We start from the raw sequence: 21097 nt of genomic DNA, 5'->3' as shown, positions 1-21097 counted from the left end.
TTCCCTCTAAGGCCAGTAATAAGGGCAGAATGTCCATTCTTGACACTTTTACTTAAAACTATACTGGAAGTCCCAGCCAGAGCAATTAGGCAAGAAGAAATAAAAGGCATCCAAAATTGGAAAGGAGGTGGTAAAACTATCTCTGTTTACAGATGACATGATCTTATATGTAGAAAACAGTAAGATTCCATGAAAAACCTATTAGAACTAATAAATTCAGCAAAGTTGTACAGTATAAAATCAACACACAATCTGTACAATGACAATGAATAATCTGAAGGAAATTACAAATACAATCCCATCTACAATAGCATTTAAAAATAATAAAATAATCAGGAATAAACTTAACCAAGTAGGCAAAAAGACTTGTACACTGAAAACTTCACAACATTGCTGAGAGTAATCAAACAAGAGACAAATCAGTAGAAATACACTCTGCGTTCATGGACTGAAGCTTTAATATTGTTAAAATGTCCATCATATGCTCAAAGTGAACTACAGATTCAACGCAATCTTTGTCAAAATGTCAATGGCATTTTTTTGCAGAAATAGAAAGAATCATAGTAAAATTATATGGAATTTCAAAGGACTCCAAATAGCCCAACCAATCTTCACGGAAAAACAAAGCAAAACACCACTAGAATCTTCACACTTCTTAATTTCAAAGCATAGTATAAAGTGAAGTAATTAAAAGAGCATATTTCTGGTACAAAAATGAACATACAGACCAAGAGGACGGAACAGACAGAAATAAATGCATGGCCATGTGTATGATCAAATGATCTCTGACAAAGTTGTCAGAGTTACACAGTGGGGACAGTAGAGTCTCTCTTCAACAAATGGTGCTGAGAAAACTGGGTATCCACATGAAAAGAATAAGGTGGGGCCCTTACATAAATACCATATCCACACTACCTCAAAATAGATTGAAGATTAAACTTAAGACCTGAAACTATAAACTTATAGAAGAAAGCATACAGGAAAAAAAATCTCGTGATGCTGGATTTGACAATAATTTCTTAGATAAGGTAACAAAGGAACAGGTATAAAAATAAAAAATACACAACTGGGACTATATCAAACTTGAAAGCTTTTGCACAGCCAAGGAAACGGCAAAATGAAAAAGCAACCTACAGAATGAGAAAATACTGCAAACCATATGTCTAATAAGGCAGTAATATCTGGGGCGCCTGGGTGGCATAGTGGTTAAGCGTCTGCCTTTGGCTCAGGGCGTGATCCCGGCGATCCCGGATCGAGCCCCACATCAGGCTTCTCCGCTATGAGCCTGCTTCTTCCTCTCCCACTCCCCCTGCTTGTGTTCCCTCTCTCGCTGGCTGTCTCTATCTCTGTTGAATAAATAAATAAAATCTTTAAAAAAAAATAAGGCAGTAATATCTAGGCTATATAAAGAACTACAACTCAACAACAACACCAGAAAGCCCCAAATAACCTGACTTAAAAATGGACAAAAGAACTTGAATAGACATTTCTCCAAAGAAGATACACAGATGGTCAATAAGAATGTGAAAAAGATGTTCAACATTGCTAATCATCAGGGAGATGCAAATCACAACCACACCGAGATATCACCTCACACCTATTAGGATGGTCACTATAATGACAAACAAAGCAGAAAATAAAGCATTGGCGATGGTGTGGGAAAAGCGGTAGCCTCGTGCTCTGTTGGTCGGGATGTAGAACAGTGTAGCTGCTATGGGCAACAGTATAAACATTCCCCAAAAAATTAAATATAGAAGTACCATATGATCCATGCAAATCTCACTTCCACTATTTATCCAATACGATTGAAAATGGCATCTCAAAGAGATATTTGCACACCAATGATCACTGAGACATTATTCAGGACAGCCAAGATGCGGAAACTAAATGTCCACCGACTGATGGCTGGGATCAAGAAAATGTGCTATATACATGCCATGGAAGACAGCTTTAAAATAGAAGGAAAGCCTGTCGTGAGTTGCAACGTGGATAAAGGACATTGAGGACATTGTGCGAAGTGAAATAGGTCAGTGCCTGCTTCCACTTATATGAGGTATCTGAAGTAGTCAGGTCGATAGGAACAAAAAGTAGAATGACAGCTGTCAGGGGCTGGCGGGAGGGGGAAAGAGGAGTCATTCGGTGGGTAGAGTTGCAGTTCTGTAAGATAAAAATGTTCTAGAGAACTATGCACACGGTACATGCACTGCTCACTTAAAAATGATTAAGACAGTAAATTCTGTTATGTGATTTTTACCACCAAAAAAAGATAATTAGCTGATGGCAAAATAATAATTATGAAATGTGTAAGCTATATAGAGGCAGAATATAAGACAAAAATAGCACAAAGGTAAGAGATAGAAACGCATAAAATAAATTACAAATTTAAAAAGGATGCTGAGAGAACTTAAAGCCTAAGGATGAATATTGTTAGGATATTAATTTGACCCAAATTGATAAACAGTTCATCAGTTTGCAGGCTTTTTCTTTTTAGAAAGTAACATGATGATTTCAATGGTTAGGGAAATGCAAATGATTTAGAGCAGTCAAAAAATGTTGAAAAAAATAAATATTGAGAATTTGCACTAATAGATTTCCAACCTCCAAAGAGTCAATAAGAACAGTACTGAAATACAGATAGAGAAGTCAATGGAACAAGATCAAAAGGCCAGAGAGAGTCTTTCTCAACCAAGCAGCCTCCCTGCGCCCCCCTCTCTCCTACTACGACGGCAGCCGTGTCAGTGCCAGTCTACTGCCTTGATCCGGTCACACTTCGAACGACTGGTTATACTTCCAAATAAAAAAACTTCAAGGTAACAGAAAGTCTAAACATAAACGCCACCATCTCTCTCTTTCTTACCCTTTATCTGAATATGTTCATTTCTGCCACCCCTAAGTATCCAGCTAAGGGGAAAAAGAAAACGTAAGAATTAACTTTGATGTCATTTTTATCGTCAACGTAAAGGAGGGGGCATTATTAATTAAATAAAGGTGTGGTAGTCCAGTAGTAATGCAGGTTGGTAATAATGATGTAAATTCATGAATAAATCTCACTGGACACATAACACGTTGAGTTAAAGTGTGTGTTTCAGAGGCACTGCCCGGCTTCTCGGGACTTGCAGTCAGTGGGACTGGGCTGAGAGTCTCCTCTCCCCTTCGGTTCCCATGGACTCTGCACTGTAATAAAAGCAGCCGTTCTTTGCTGTAACACCAGTTTGCTAATCCTTTTCACCACCACACTATATACCAACTTTTATAACCCGTGCGTATTTGCATAAGCAATCAATACGCAGCAATCTCCAGAGCTCTCTAGCTGGGCCGAAGCTCATTCATTCATTCATTCATTCACACTGTGAATAAACCCTGGTCTAAACTGTCAATACCTTCTATCCTCCTATCCTTGAAATGTTCAAGTCCCTCAGGCTAGGTCCTAGGTTCCTCCTTTCCTTTTAGACTCTCGGCCTCAACATTCTCTCGCTCTCTCTCTCTCTTACTGCGGTAAAACATACATACCATAAAATTTACCACTTTATCTGCTTTTGTCAGTATACGGCTCCGTGCATGAAGGGCCCTCACATTGTGCACTGTCCATTTGTGTGGCATCCCTCATGGCTGCCTCGATGCCCATCCTTAGATCTCTTTCCCAAAACCCACTGACCTCTCAGGTAGCATATCCTTCAGGTTTCTCTTAAGTGCAAGTGACAAAAACCATCTCTAGCTAGTTAAATAGGAACGGACTTCACTGAACAGATTTGCAGTAACTTCCAGAATCTTTGTAAAGAGCTAGAGAATCATGCTTGGAGGCTCTGTATCTGTAAATCCTCTCCCCACCACAGTGCAGAACTGGGCCCATACACCACTGCTGTTGCCCCTGGCGCAGACCCTCCCACCGGCACCGCCGCTGGCACACCTGCCTCGGGGACGCTACTGCGAGAACTGCTCTGAAGTTTGCCTCTGACTGCCGCCGCTGCCCACCGCACCTGCCCACATGCGTGTGCACCATCTGTGGCCTTCCTTTTCCGTGTCACCGCTCTCCACCTCCAAGCCTGGAGCAAGCGTGTCTGCTCGACAAAGTCTGGGCCACATACAGGACCTGCGCCTTTGCTGTGAGACGAGCATCCCACACTGGGGAGACCAGCTCTGACGCGACAGACAGAACTGCCAAAGCAAAGGACGGGTGCTGGACAGTGAAAAGAATGGAAAACGCTCATTATTTTGTTTTATAGGCACTTCAAACTCATTCCGAAGTTAACCTGATCTCCTGGTATTTCTGTCAAAACCTTCCTGTGCTCTCCTAATCATCCAGGTATTAAAGGCAGAGATAGAGAACTATTCACTCTGTGTTCTCCCGCACTCCTCCCCATCAGCTTCATCCCAAGTGTATCCTGAATCCATCCACTTCTCTCCAGATCCAACACTATCATTTGAATCCAAGGTTTTTTACTTGGACTATTTCTAAATGGTCTAGACCACACCCATTATAACGGTTTTATTGAGATAATTTACATGCAACACTACGCACCCATGTAAAGGTGCAATTCAACGCTTTGCAGCATTTTCACATAGGTGAGATACAGATAGTAATCTGTTTTAGAGCATTTTCATCACCCCAAAAAGAAACTCTATCTATCAGTAGTCACTCCCCATTTCCCCTCAGTCCCCTTTTGGACAGACATTAATCTACTGCTTGTCTCAACACAGCTGCCTAGTTTGGACACTGCCAATGACTGGAATCATACAGTACAGCTGAACCTTGAACAATGGGGGCGAGGCATGCCGACCTGCCACACAGTTGAAAATTCATGGATAACTTTTGACTCCCCCAAAACATAACTACTAATAGTCTACTGTTGACCAAAAGTCTTACCGATAACCATTGATTAATATATATTTTGTACATTATATGTATTATATACTGTATTCTTATAATAAAACTAGAGGGAAAAAAGGTGTTAAGAAAATCATAAAATACATATACGGTGTTATACCACATTTACATTTAAAAAAATCCATGTTTGGGGCGCCTGGGTGGCACAGCGGTTAAGCGTCTGCCTTCGGCTCAGGGCGTGATCCCGGCGTTATGGGATCGAGCCCCGTATCAGGCTCCTCCGCTATGAGCCTGCTTCTTCCTCTCCCACTCCCCCTGCTTGTGTTCCCTCTCTCGCTGGCTGTCTCTATCTCTGTCAAATAAATAAATAAAATCTTAAAAAAAAAAAAATCCATGTTCACTGCAGTTCAAACCCGTGTTGTTCAACAGTCAACTGTACATAGGCTTCTGTGATGCGTGTCTTCAAGGTTACTTCATGGTGTAGCATCTAACAGTATTTTGTTTCTTTTTATTGCAGAATAAAAGTACGTTCACTGCATGGATACAGCACATTTTATTTATTTAATCATCACTTAATGGACATTTGGATTGGTTCTACTTTTTGCAATTATGAATAATACTTCAATGAACGATCATGTACAATCACGTTTTTATGTGAACATGTATTTTCAATTCTCTTGGAATTACACCCAGGAGTGGAAACCTTGCGTCATATGTTAACTCCATCTTTAACTTTATACGAACTGCTAGACTGTTTTCCAAAGTGTCTCCTCCATTTTTATATTCCCACAAGCAATGTGAGTGCTCACAATTTCTCCACATTCTCGCTGACACTTGCTGTAATCATCTTTGATTATGGCCATCTTAGTGGGTGTGAAGTACTATATTATTGTAGTTTTGATTTGTATTTCCCTTATCACTAATGACACTGAGCATTTTTTTATGTGCTTATTGGCCACCTGTATTCTTCTTTGGAGAATGTATTCAAATCTTTTGTCCATGTTTAAACGGGGTTGCCTTTATATTGTTGAGTTGTAGATGTTTGCACATGCTAGAAACAAGTCCCTTATCAGATATGTGAGGTACACATTTTCTATCACTGTGTAGGTTGTTTTTTTCACTTCCTTGACAATGTTATTTGAGGCACAGTTTAAAAAAACTTTTTTTTATCAAGCTCAATTTATCTATTTTTTTCTTTTGCCACTTGTGTTTTGGTGTCATACCTAAGAAACCATTGCCTAATTTAAGGTCACAAAGATTGTAGCTATGTTTTCTTCTGGTTCTTTGTTCCATTTTGAGTTACTTTTAATGTGGTGTAAATGTAGGAATCCAAATTATTCATTTGCATGTGAATATCCAGTCGACATATCCATTTGTTGAAAAGACTGTCCTCTCTCAATAATGAATTATATTGGTACTTGTGTCAAAAATCCATTTTTGGGGGGATACACAATCCAACCCACAACACTACCATGTTTGGATTATTTATTAATAGTGCATATATATAAAATTTATTTTTGTACCTTGAACTTGAATCCTGAAACCTTGCTGAACTCATTTATTAGTTCTGATTTTAGCGGGTTCCTTAGGATTTTCTATATACAAATCATTTCATCTATAAACAGATATAGTTTTACTTCTTCCTTTCCGATCTGGCTTTTTATTTTATTTTCTTGCCTAATTGGTCTGCATAAAACCTCCAATATAATGTTGAATAGAAGTGGCAAGAGTACATATCCTTGTTTTGTTCCTGATCTTAAGGAGGAAGGCTTTCAGTCTTTCACCTTTAAGTATGATGCCAGCCACAAGTATTCGGTAAATACTCATTACGGGCTTAAGTTTCCCTCTATTCTTAGTTTGTTGAGTGTTTTTCATTAAGAAGGTGTGTTGAATATTGTCAAATGTTTTCTTCTGTTCATATAGCGTTATGGACTGAATTGTGTCCTCTAGAAATTCCTATGTTGAAGCCCTAAACCCCAGTGTGACTGCATCAGGAGATATGGCTTTTAAAGTTAATGGGGCACCTCAGTGGCTCAGTCAGTTAAGTGGTCAACTCCTAATTTCGGCTCAGGTCATGATCTCAGGGTTGTGAGCTCGAGCCCTGGGTCAGGCTCTGCGCAGGGCATGGAGCCTGCTTAAGATTCCCTCTCTCCCTCTCCCTCTGGCCCTCCCCTACTGCTCTCTTAAAAAAAAAAAAAATCCTTAAAGGGATAAAGTTAAATATGGTCTCTCCCCTAACCCAGTCTGTCCTGTGTTTAGAGACCTGCATGATCGCTATAAAGGAGCCTTGGAACTCATTTAACATCAAAGAATGTGTCCTGGTAATAAAGGCCACAAAAAATATCAATAGGCCACATTAAGTGCATATCTTACTGGTTTAAAAAAATGGTAATAGGGATCATGATAAATTTTTAAAAGGGAATTACAGGTACATGGTTAAAAATATAATGGAAGATAACAAAACTGGGTCATAATCACTACCACCCAGAGGAGAAATCCCATGACAAGGGGGTCCTTCGGCCTTCCACTAGTGTGTCTGCTAACTGTGGTCCTTCTTTCTCATCCTAAACCAGTTCTCCTAGTTTCTGCCAGGCTTAGCGATCACACTGATCTCTGTTCCATACCCTCCCTCCGTGTTGCCCCTTTTTAAGTGTGTTTTCACCTTTGTCTCTTTCCTCTGCTCAGCTTAAGATCCTGCAAGTGGCATATGTCCTGCATAATTACTGCTTCCCCCCACCCACCCCTGCAATCACACACAGGCAACTTCTGATGTTTCTACTTTAATCACTGGCTAGGGGAGTGTGTGTGTGTGTGTGTGTGTGTGTGTGTGTGCGTGTTTACCCTCATTTACAGGTTCTGTTGCTATTCTAGATCTACACCTTTAAGAAATATAAAATATTACATTAATTGCCTTTGTGCATCTTCTTCGTTCTTAGAGAAAGAAAAGTGTGGACCAACTTCAGTGAGCACATGCCACACAGAGAACACACTTAGCACTACCAGGTGCTTAGCACTGTGCTAGATTCTATGTCAGACAGAAAGAAACAAATGGCAGCTTGCCACATTTTGGTTTATTGCGAAGCCAAGACATATAAAAGGGAAGTAAGACAGTGTGTAATAAAGAACTGAATTGAACATAATCAAGTACCAAACTACAAAAGGTCCTGAGTGCCACAGATCTTCGGGAAGGGGAGAAACGATTTCTAGAGCTACCATGCATTTTGGTTACAGGTGTGGGAGCCCGGCAAGGAGAAAGGACATTCAATCTAGAGGTTAAAGCACGGGGCATAAGGAAATGCATAGAAGAGAAATGGGATTGATTCATGAAAGAGGAGTAGCCACCTTTTAGAAGAATATGGTTAAGTTTACCTTGTGATGGACCCTAGAGACCAAGAAGTCTGACTTTGTTCTACTGAGAAATGCAGTCACTGAAGTGCCCTTTGGTAGGGAAAGGTGTGGAGTTGTTTTGGCAAGTTAGAACAGGACAAAGATCAAGGAGTGAGATCAGCGAAGTTAGAAACCAGTTCACTGACTATTTAGGGATCAAGAATAAATGTCAAAAAGGGGTCAGAACGATACTTGGTATGTCACAATCACTCAGTAAAAGTGCTAGCTATTATAAAATAATTTCAGGGACCTGTATGGTAAGGCTGGGGAAATAAACAGTAAGATCTATTTCAAAAGTATCCGTTGCACAACATGAGGAAGATAGACACCCAAATTTTTTGAGCTTTGCTTGTCTATCAAGGGCTGAAAAAAGAGAATGAGAAGTCTTGTAAGGTTAACTTCTAGATCTCCCACAGAAAAACACATTTAAATGCTTTGGGACAATGTGGTTTATTGTGTAACGTTCCTAATTTTTAATCTATAACCAATTTTTTGGAAGTGTTCCTAATGAGTAAATTACTCTCGAGCAGATTACTCAAAGGTTTGTTGTGGAAGTTCAACGATCATTAACACACTCTATACTCAGGTCTTACACTTAGAGGTATTCGGAAAATGTCTTTCCCTCCCTTTTCCTTAATAAGGCAACTGTTACATTCTCTAACCAGATTCAACTGCCCATGACTTTACCACGTAACAGAATGTAAAGCAAGCGTTGGAGAGTGAAATAGGAATGTGAAAAAATCCTTTTTGAAAATAAGAACTAGTATTTTAAAAAAACTACTTTCTCTTGGAATTCAGGTTGGCAGTCCTTGAGGAAAGTACATGGGAGATCTCATCTCCCACCACATCTACCAATGGAATGGTGGTCTCCAACAAGTGAACTCTTCATCTCCACTTGCAGGGGGCCATTTAAAATGGTTTGTCATGCATTTCCTATCATCCGATTGGCTCTGACACTATTGAAGCATGTGAGTTTCTTATCAGGGAGAGCAAGCTACAGACTCTCAAAGACTGAATGAATATCAGGCCATTTAAAATCATCCTAAACCATCAACTCCATAGTACTGGGAGGGGAAAAAAGACCAGAATTTTATGAGAAGGCACTTTATGAAATCTGAAGGCAACAGGACTATGAACAATTCAAATGTATTCATTCCTAGATTCATTTAAGTAATCAAATACTTCGGGGCCTATTAATTCAACAGCGGTTCATATATAGAAAACATTTATAGGGGACTGGGAGGCTCAGCCAGTTAAGTGTCTGCCTTCGGCTCACGTCATGATCCCAGGGTTCTGGGATCGAGCCCCACATTGGACTCCTTGCTTGGTGGGTAGCCTGCTTCTCCCTCTGCCCCTCTCCCTGCTTGTGCTGTCTCTCTCTGTCAAATAAATAAAATCTTTAAAAAAATAAAACCTTTAGAAAAAAGAAAGTATTTACTATTAGCCTAAATTAAATGTCTGCGGGAGGATAATATGAAGGTAGAGAATATAAATCTAACTTCTACTTATCATCCATACCATTACAGCAATAAAAATTCATTAATTTCCGTATGAATTCAGAAATTTTATTTAACCATTAAGGAAACCTTAATGTCCTATCATATAATTTAGGTTAATAGAAAACTGGGGGAAAAAAAGACTGAATACAAACTATCTTAAGACATTAATCAAACTTTTAATGTTATCAATTTATTGCATATGTCAGTACAGAAAAATAGAAAGTATATTCTAAAAGAAATTTATTGTTAAAAAAACAATGTCAATGTTTGCTTGCCATGGCTAGCACATCATGTACTGTAACATTCAAATTTGAGTTATAAAACTGTATTACTGCTTCAAATAAAAGATGGCGAATAACAAAAATATGACTTACATCATGAAATTGGGTTAACTTATTTTATCCTGAATGTACCTGAATATGCTGAAAACAACTTGACTTTTCAGTATTCACTGTACTGACGGGAACAGTCATAAATTATGTTGAACACCACACACTCATCCCTGTTACACTGTGTATATGGCACTTTTTGGAAAAAGTGTCTCTTATACGTAGTCCTATTTTTAAACTACATTTTTAGATACAAAATATAAATGGAGGTATATTTGTGCCATTTGGCAAAAACGTGTTGATTATAATTAGGATGAATGCATTTATTTTGCTATACAAATGAATATATTATTTCTGATTAGCTAAGATGATGTGCATATGTGGTAATATAAGTAAACAGAAGTGCTTTTCATTTTCTACCCTACTGATTTAAAAAATAGATGTCTGTGCTCTGTCGTTTCCAACTTTACCTGAGTGATATGAAAACACATAAATTTAAGTGGATAATCCGAAAGCATTATAATGAATATTTCTCACAGTTTTTTTTTCCTTTTCATTATTGTTGTCAAACATAATAGGGAAAAGGGGGGGGGGAGGTCAGTGCAAGAGTTCAGTATATCTCAACCATGACCTAATTTTAAAAGTGACTTCTATGACATCCTATTTAAAAGTTCACCTTACTTTTTCCCAACCTTAAGGAAGAAAAGGACTCAATAATAAAAAATGCCCTTAAACTGAGACTGCAAGAAAATTTATATAAAATTGAACATGGCCTTCATTCTGTAATTTGACCATACAAACCTATCCCCACCTCAAACCAAATCTTGCAAAAATAAGAAATGAATACAAAAGCATCCAGTGGTATGAATTCTCAATAAGAGAATGTAACTGGCATATTACCAAAGCTGGAACTTGGGTAATTACCAAGTGTCTACAGCTCATCATGAAAAAATAAGCTAAGCTGCCCACTAACAAAACTGAAAATACCATTTCAGCAAAAATATCCATTTTACAGTCAAAGTATTTGCAATGTCAGGTGCTCTGGTCACTGTCTTGGTTAGAGGCACCTTGCATACAAATGTATTGTTTTGCACTATTAGGTATCCTTTTTGTGCCAATCTCTTCAGTTATTTTCTGGATCTACATTCAAGAACCAGGTCACACTCCCTTTCCAGCTATTTCTATTCATTTAGTATCTTTTATCTTTCATCTGTCACAAATTATTTCTCCCCATATTTTGCAATATCCTTTTTCATATTCTTTTTGCCAATCCCTCCCCCCAATAATCCCTTTTAAAATAATGGATTTTGATCTAAATAAAATGTATCTTGCCATATTTAAAATCATCCTAGGATTTCCAAATTTACAGTAGCGTTATTAACAACTTAAAATTCATTCATAATCTCTTACAGCTGCTCTTACAAAATGAGCCAGAAATTAATACACAAGGCAAAAACACTTCTATCCCCACTAAGACAGGGGTCCAAAGGAATGACCCATGAAGAATTCATGCTTTATTAAGACCAATTGTTTTGGCCACAAAATTAGACATATTTTGAAAAAATGATGCTATGGGCTTCACGGACTGCTGTTAACAAGAGTTTGTTTTCTACCCTCTTCCCATCTAAGGAAGAGTCAAATAGAGAAGCCAGGAAAGAAAGATGTACTACAACCCTAAACACAGCCTCTTCCCTCTGCGACAGGAAGAAACGCCCCTTAATCCGAAGGGAATGGAGGTGGGGATGGACACAAGTACTCTACAACTTTTGAAATCTTAGTTTTAGGGAAAACAAAAACAAAACTTTATAAACCCTTAAAAAAAAAAAAGGCATCATAAGAACAAAACACCGATAAAGAAAAGCTTTTATCCTTCATCGGCATAATATTTACAACTAAAGTTGATAAATCCCTCCACAAGCAGTAGACTAAATAATCACATGAGAACACACAAAGACACTCTGTAAACTTTAAAGAATGATACAAGTCTAAGGTGTGCCAAGTAAGCTCATGTCTAAGGACACTACATTTGTTGTATTAACTCTTTTCTTTTTAATACATTACTACTTAGGATAGTCATTCTACATAGCAATGATTGACAAGATGAAAAGTATCCTTTAATCGTGGTGAATTTATACATAAAAATACACCTTCCACGATATGCATCACCAACTTTTTTTTTTAAAGCATGACTTTCTAACAATAATTTATAGAAAAACAGTGTCCTTTAGAAATCATACTTGCTAGAATGTATTTTTTTCTAAATACTGACATAAAGTGAATACGAATGTTATTTGGCAAAAGTATTTCTAACCCTATCTCCACGGAAAGATTTTAAAATTAAGGTCAAGAACACTGACCCATTATTTCTCTGCCCTAGCTGCTTGGACAAAGCCAATAAATACAGCTAAAATATTCAAAATATGGTACATTAAAGCTGACATAATGTAATATACAGAGCTCGATTACCCCTAATTTTTGAGGACAACTTGAAACAACTTAGCACAATTATACCTCATAGCTTATATTTTTTAAGGTAAATCCTGCAAGTTTTAAGGGGCTCTTTTTTTTTTAAGTAAGATTTTTCTTACTCTTCTACATGTTTAAATGCTACTTCTCACTTATAGCCACTTAATTGTTAAATGTGGTAATAGATTCTGTAAGAAAAGGCTCTAGAGTTCCTTCACTCCTACATTCCTACATGTAGGAGAAAAATAAATAAGACTTCCTGCAACTGTCTTTGAATGCTATAACAACTGAAACATTAAATCAAAGAACGGCTTTTTTGCTTTCGTTTTTGTAACTTTTATTTTCAGAAAGTCCAATAAATGATATCTTGACTTTAGTGGGCTAGATATATCTAGATACTGGACTTAAAAATCAAATGTGGGAATTTCTGTAAAATAGCATGTACAATCATGTAATGATAAGACTTGCTAATTTAATTCTTAAACAAGTTCTAATTGTCATTATGACTGCTATTAGTGGTTCAGCTGTAGACGTACAAAACTGACAGAAGCTAAAATTCTCTTTGCCACCAAAATTACAAATGTTAAAAAGTTCAAATATGCACATCAAAGCTGCAGTAAAATTCTAAATTTCTATTTTTACATGCCATGATCCAGACTGTACCTAACAAAACACGGTACATTTATATTGGAAAATGGGGTCCCATTTATTCGTAAGAAAAAGCTGGATCTCAGCATTCACCAGAGCAAAAGTCAATGGCAACCTGCACACAGGCCTCAATTTCACTTCTTGCCAAAAACAAAATAGAGTTTACATAAAAATAGATATGACCCAGGTTACCATATACATCGGTATATGACCAGTAGTATTTACATTAAAAACATTGCATTGCATAATTCAAGGAATAAAATACCATCATGCATTTCATTTTAACTGTTAAGGGGAAGAATGCAGTTACAGACTACGTTTGCTTACCATGATTGTCCCGGTATTTACTAAAGGCAGATACTCAAAGGTTTCTCGTTCACAAATCTCCTTCCACACCCCGCCATTAATCCAAGTGTCACACAGCGCACACCACTTAGGCAACAAGAAACTTTTGAATACAATATGCTATTACACTGGCATATTAAACTAAAGGTATGGATCCATAACCACATTGAAAGGTTGGATGAAAATGTATGAAAGAATCCCAAGAATTCTAGTTCTTCAAATGTAAAAAACTATTTGGATCATCTCAAAGGAGCACTGAAGTCCTTTCAAAGTTTAATGTCACTCTTCAGACAAGTACAGACATAACACACTTCTAGAAAGGAACATTCTTTATCATTCTGCACAAATTAAAATACAGTGCATGAATCAAAAGGAACAACATTATATGATTGTTACATTAGAGGAAGTTTTTGCCATTTCTTCTGGAGAATGACTTTTGAGGACTTCTCTGATGAACTGTTCGAGGGCGGGAAAGTAGCCCTGGCACTGCCACGTGTCATTATGAGTTCCGTCCGGAAAAATGGCTAATCTCTTAGTCCGAGATGGGGAGAGTTCATAGAGTTGCTTCATCATCACTGGCGGGATTAACTGGTCAGAGAGTCCAGAGATGAAAAGAGAAGGCATTCTGCACTGAGAGATTTTTCTGTAGGACAAGAATTTGTTTTTGTAGCACCATAAAGGAAGGTAACGCATCGGAAAGAAGGAAAATAAAGTGCTGGCCATATGCGGTATGCTTAGAAATGTGTTCTCCACCATGATGGCTGAAATCCTGTGTGAATTTTCAGAGGCCAAATGAATAGCCACTGCTCCTCCCAAGGAACGGCCAAAAAGGAAAATTTTTGTCTTGTCAAGGTCAGGTCTAGTCATCACATAGTCTAGCACAGCTTCAGAGTCTAAGTAGAGCCCTTCTTCGCTGGCTTCTCCTTCGCTTTTCCCATATCCTCGATAATCAACAAGCAAAAGATTAACTTTAAGGTTAACCAACATAAGCAACGCATTTGGTAACCTGTGACCTATGTTGCCTGCATTCCCGTGAAAATAAATTATAGTTGGGGAATAGGGTGAATTGTCTCCAGTGTATCTTATCAAAATAAGATTTAGACGCACTCCATCTTTGGTTCTGATGAAAATGTTTTCATGTGGAATACCAGTGGGCATGGGGACGTAAAGGCGTGAAGAAGATGGCTGTTCTGGAAAATAAAGCAATACATCCTGGAATTTATATAGAATACCTGCTATTGATACGAATATTAACAAAAGTAAGATAATGCCTCCATACAGATGAAAAGTCACTATTAAAGGTAAAAGAGAAATACGACAAAGAGCCCAAGACCATGAAGCCAAGGCTATTAGCCATCTTTCAACAAAGTTCCACAGCATCCAGGACTTTTCCATGGTCGCTCTCCTTAAGTATCCTAAAGAGAAAGAGAGAGAGAGAATCAGTATTTCGACATATGTTATTTTAAAAGTTAGAGCCATGATATAATAAATTATGGTACTAGGAGAATCCTTGGAAGGCTACATCAGTCCATCCACTGTTGCTCTAATTCCCCTTGCTCCTTCTGTTCTCAGCAGTCTCCTTTCTCCTTCCACTGCTGTATTTATGAAACACAAATATTCATCAAATTACACTCATTTTTTAAAAAAGTACTTAATTACTGCCGGGTACTTTCATTAATGCGTTCTCCTTGACTTGACAGAAAAATCAGTTGATGCCACATTCCCAAATTTTCATATGAGGGAATGGAGGCTCAGGGGCATAAGTAAAGCGCTGTGGCCCCAGCTCCTCAGGTAGAAGAGGCCCGAGGCCAATGAGCATGACCCCAAAGCTCCTTGTGTGCCCACCAGTGAGCTAGGCAGGCTGAGAAAAAAAAAAATTTGTGTATTGAGGCTTGACATGTAACATCATATTATTTTCAGCTGTACAACATAAGGAGATTTATATATATTGGGAAATGATCACCACAGTAAGTCTAGTTAACATCTGTCACCATGCACAGTTGCAAAAAATTTTCTTTTCCTGTGATGAGAACTTCTAAGATCCACTTTCTTAAAACTTCCAAATATGCAATACAGTATTAATGATAGTTGCCAAACAGTACATCATATCCCCATGGCCATTTATTTTACAACTGGAAGTTTGTACATTCACCCACTTCATCCATCCCTGACTCTGGCAACCAATAATCTGTTCTCTGTATCTATAAACTTGGGGTTTGGGTTTGTTTTTTTTGTTTTGGGTTTTTGGGGGGTTTTTTTAGATTTTTTTTTCTTTTTTTTGGTCTTTCTCTGACTTATCTCCATTAGCATAATGCTCTCAGGTCCATCCATTTTGTTGCAATGGCAAGATTTCATTCTTTTTTATAGCTTGCTAATATTTCATTGTAGGTATCACATTTTCTTTATCCTTTCATCCATCAATGGGCACTTAGGTTGTTTCCAGATCTTGGCTGTTGTAAATAATGTTGCAATGAACATGCACATATCTTTTTGAGCCGATGATTTCATGTTCTTTTGATATACAGCCAAAAGCAGAATTGCTAGATCATATGGTAGTTATATTTTTGATTTTCTGAAGAACCTCCATACTATTTTTCATAGTGGCTGGCACCATTAACATTCTCACCAACAGTGCATGAGGGTTTCCTTTTCTCCACATCATTGCCAACAGTTATTTCTTGTCTTCTTGATAATAGCCATTCTGACAGGTATGAGGGGATATCTCACTGTGGTTTGTGATTTGCATTTCCCTGACAATTAGTGATGCTGAACATCTTTTCATGTACCTACTAGCCATCTGTATGTCTTCTTTGGAAAAAATGTCTGTTCAGATCTTCTGTCCATTTCATAATCATATTGTTTGTTTTGTTGCTACTGAGTCGTGTGAGTTCTTTATATACTGTGGAGACTAACCCCTTATCAGATATATCATTTGCAAATACATTCTCCCATTCAGTAGGCTGTCTTTTCATTTTGTTGATGGTTTTCTTTGCTGTGCACAAAAGCTTTTAAGTTTGATGTAGTCCCATTTAATTATTTCGTGCTTTTGTTGCCCCTGCTTTTGGTGTCACAGATACAAAAATCATTGCCAAGACAGATTTCAGGGGCTTAGTGCCAAGTTTTCCTCTAAGAGTTTTATGGTTTCAGGTCTTAAAGTCTTTAATCTATTTTGAGTTAATTTTTGTTTATGGTGTAAGACAGTGGTCCAGTTTCATTCTTCTGCATGTGGATATCCAGTTTTCCCAGCGCCATTTGTTGAAGAAACTGACCTCTCCCCCACTGCATATTCTTGGCTCCTCTGCTATAAATAAACTGATCATTTGTGTGTAGGTTTATTTCTGGACAATCTACTCTGTTCTACTGATCTATGTGTCTGTTTTTATGCCAGTATATTGTTTTGATAGGGCTTTGTAATTTAGTTTGAATCAGGGAGTGTGATGCCTCCAGCTTCTTCTTTCTCAAGACTGCTTTGGCTATTTGAGCTCTTTTGTGGTTCCATACAAATTGCAGGATTATTGTTCTCTTTATGTAAAAAACGCCATTGGAATTTTGATAGTGATTGCACTGTATCTGTATATTGTTCTGGGTAATGTTGACATTATAACAATTCTTCTAACCCAAGAACAAGGAATATCTTTCCATTTATTTCTGTCTTCTTCAATTTCTTTCATTAATGTCTTAGAGTTTTCAGTGTACAGGTCTTCCACCTCCTCGATTAAACTTATTCCAAGGTATTTATTTTTTTATGGAAATGTAAATAAAACCATTTTCTTAATTGCTCTTTCTGATAATTATTACTATATAGAAAAACAATTGTTTTTGTATATTGATTGTGTATCCTACAACTTTACTGAGCGAGGTAGGTTGAAGGCAAATTTTAATAAGAGATGGTTAACATATTCTAACCAATCAAGGCCAATATGATATAATTTATTGTCAATTTTCTTTTTCACATTATAAATTATAACTAAACAAACTAAAGAATAAAATATTTTCTTCTCTACCTAGAGGTTTTCACAGTTAAACAATCTATTTAAATTAACCACTGGTTTCTAATACTGTATTATTTTTGAGAAAAAGTTGGATAATTTGTTGTTCACATCAAAAAAGAAATTCCAGAAATTTCAGATTGCCAATATCAAGAAATAATACACAATCTTTCATACAGCCCTTATTGCAATTTCTTATCAGTTGAGTCAAAACATGTTGCTATGATGTATTGTACTGATAAGGCCATAAAAACCTGGGGAATAAGTGTGAAACAACAGACACAGCACTTCCATTTGAGAACCAGAGATAAATGAAGGAAATGACTTATTGGAGAAAAACCTTTTTAAAATTATGACTGATAAAAGAAAATACAGAAGTGATTCAAGTCAAACTTTTTTGGTTACCAAATAAAAAAGTTTATGCATGTTGCCTTAAAAAGGTAAAAAAGGTGAGATGTGTTGTAAGTTTTCTTAGGTAGCAGTCATCTATATATTTGCTAAGTTTTAAAAAATATTAAATACTCTTTTACTAACAAAACTACCATAAAGAAATTATTAAATTTAATAAATGTTAGTGATTGATTTTTAAAAATTTTGCTGTATTCCATAAGCTAATAAATATGACACTTTCATTCATGAATTAAACACTGAAAAAAATCATAAAACGAAGTTAAATTAGATTGGCTAATAAAGATGAGTTAGATGACTTAACAGATACGATTTTTCACTATTAGCTCACCAAATATGTCTTACTATCTTGCTAAACACAGACTTTCAAATTGGAGTTCTTGTTCAAATGACTCAGAACACACACTAATAACGTAACATTTTTCTGCAATTTCTCTGAAATCAACACTGCCACCCAGTTGTAGTAAGTTTTATTACAATGAGCACTGCGGTAAGCCAGAGAGAAGCACACACGTGAGGGATCACAGAAGCAACACCGGAATAGTAGGTGTCAAGAACTGGTTAAAAACCAGATTGAAAGAGGCTAATAAGCCAATTAAATTCAATACTGAAAACTGTTCCAGATCAATAATCAATTTTTTGTAGATTGTTCTGGGTAATACAGAATCTTTACAACCTATGACAGATATTTATCAACAAGCTTAGATCAGACAGGGCTACTCTATATTCCTTCAACACAGTGGATAAGTCTCAACAACACATCTGGCCCACTTAAAACTTTTCATCTAATGTTTACTTAATTTTATTCTTATTTTTTTTAATTATAAGTGATATCAATGTGATATCAATGATTTTCATTTGTACCCAAAAGGTGTACTGGAGAAATGTGAAATCACACCAGCATTAACTTTTTACATCTAAACAAAAAAAAATTTTTGTGTAACGATTAGGATTAGCAGGGTTTGGGATAAAATACAAATATACTAGAGCACTACACTATTTGGAAAATAAGATACCATTTAAGATTATTTCTTCAGTGAACAATTTTGCTGTCTTTTTCATGGTTAAAGCCAATCATTTATGACAGTTATCAGAGAGATGAGTAACTCAAACACCATTTATTTGGTGACTTAGTAGGAAAAAAACACAGTAAAATTTCATCAACCTAAATACTGCTCTACTATATATTTCCTGAGTAATCTTGTGTTTATCCCTTATTTCCAGTCCGAATTTCCTTTTCAGTAGAATGAGAATTCTTTAAATGCCTACATATAAGGCCCGTCAGCATTACCAAATGAAACTAATTTACAAAGCATTTACAAATGCTATAGAGATAGGTTAACTTTATTTGCTTTTGTGACTAGTATTTCTAGCTGTACTACTATGCTTCTAACCATGTTCTGCTCAAATTAACGTCAACATCAGAATGTGCCAAGGAAATCTAGAAATTTGATAAGGGTCCCTATATCCTGGATAATCAAGAGTTGACCAATTTTCAAATCAAACAAAAACTACTACAATATTTCATATGTACATATATATCAAATATATAGGGAAAGACAGTTACAACTTTCAATTATTCAAACTTTGAAAAATTATCTTTTTAAAATAGCCTCTTGAGTTTCTAATTTCAACATACAATACTGCATTTAAATCTATAAGGCCAAGAACTGTCTTTCTCTTTTTCACTACTGTATCCCTAACTGGGTAGTATACCACTTCACATATATTCAAGACTAAAATAGTTTCTAAATGAACAATCCAGTAATATATCTAAATTACTAGACTTCAGAGAAAACATAACTGTATTCTAAGCACTGGGCATATATTTAGGACTGGACATCAGAAAAATGGCATATTTGAGTCCACTTTTGAAATAAGAGGCATTAAATTTGCAGTTTTCCACAAAGCATTCCTGAAAAGTCACCTTAACTAAGTGACTTTGTGATAAACAAACATAATCTTGTAATTTTAAACTGTGTAACACAGAATCAAAGTCAATCCATTTGGAGGAATATCAAATGGAAATCAACTTTAAGGACAGGTGAATAAAAAACACTCTGAAGTGTGTATGCTGTCTTCTCTTTAATATGCTTTTGCGTATTGGTGGTTTAGAAAGCGACCTCTACTCACAGACTGCCTATTTCTACCTAATCCAATTTGCTAATAATTTCTGCTCCCTAGTCTGTGTCACACTTCTATGCTCTTAAAGAACTGGAGCAAGCAAACCTAATAAAGGGATGGATTTTTTTTATTTACTAAATGTGTTGAAACTATCAGCAAAATACAATTATGGGAGCCATCTGCTGGCATGTAAAAACAACTTCGTATAGACCCAGATGTTATGAAAGGCAATGAAAATGAAGACTGCCTCCAGTACATCCACTGCACAGATCCTGCAGCTAGTGGTATGCAAGTTTTCCATATATTCTGTCAATAACTTACTGTGAGTCAAGGGTTAACAAAACCTTTTCTCAGGCATGAAAAAGATGACCTCTGGTTAACCTTCTAGTACTGTTTCCCTGGAAACCTCATAAAAGTGGGATGCCAGCTTTTTCTAAGCAACATTTTGTGTGGTAAACTTGACCCCTAGTGATGAGCTACATATGGATGGAGCAGACACTGAGTAGGGCTACACATGTCCAGTAGGAAGTACAAAGAAGGCTGTCTCTCCGGGGGCATATGACTTGTAACAGACGTGTTCTCTGCTGAGTCCTGGATGCGATGCCCACGTGCTATTACAAAAGATACTATTTGCCATGCAGCAGGAAGCAGCTAAGTCAGGGTGCGACCTGCTCCCACCCACATGTCATCTCTCCACTAGCCTGAGCTATTATTTGGGAACAACACACCTGATACCGACATGCTGGGTTTTCCATCTCATATCTTTCAACAAGGGGGAGAAAATGCCAGGTATGGCCTATCGGGTCTTGAGAGTGTGCTGTTGAGACCATTGCTATTGGTCATGGACAATAAGCAAGGCAATTGGTTATACCTTAGAGTACATTTTATGAGGCAAAACATTTATGAAATGTGTTGCCAAAAGAGATGAATTATCTGTCAGGTTCTTTTGTATGCTCAGATGCATTTGCTGATACCATGTTAGTACCCTAACCAACCAACAGAAATGATGAGTTTAATATATTCAAAGTTAAACCAAAGTTTATACTAACTAGAAGGGTTGTTTAGAGGGAAAGAGCA

The 21097-nt window shown here is 37.0% G+C and overlaps 1 protein-coding gene across 1 annotated transcript in view; it reads right to left on the bottom strand.

Annotated features, from left to right (window-relative positions):
* Window positions 1-9879: 9879 nt before the first annotated feature.
* The window catches only part of ABHD13 (abhydrolase domain containing 13), a 20124-nt gene continuing 8906 nt past the window's right edge, over window positions 9880-21097 (bottom strand). Inside the window, exon 2 of the mRNA XM_040624496.1 lies at window positions 9880-14914. Within this exon, the coding sequence (XP_040480430.1) occupies window positions 13881-14894 (1014 nt within the window). The 5' untranslated portion in view covers window positions 14895-14914 and the 3' untranslated portion in view covers window positions 9880-13880. The remainder of the gene's footprint in view (window positions 14915-21097) is intronic.

This window comes from Ursus maritimus, unplaced genomic scaffold (genome assembly GCF_017311325.1).
Source record: "Ursus maritimus isolate PB19 unplaced genomic scaffold, ASM1731132v1 scaffold_10, whole genome shotgun sequence".
NCBI classification, from domain to species: Eukaryota; Metazoa; Chordata; class Mammalia; order Carnivora; family Ursidae; genus Ursus; species Ursus maritimus.
Note: the sequence above shows the minus strand (reverse complement) of the source record. Positions and strands in the feature narration are given on the sequence as shown.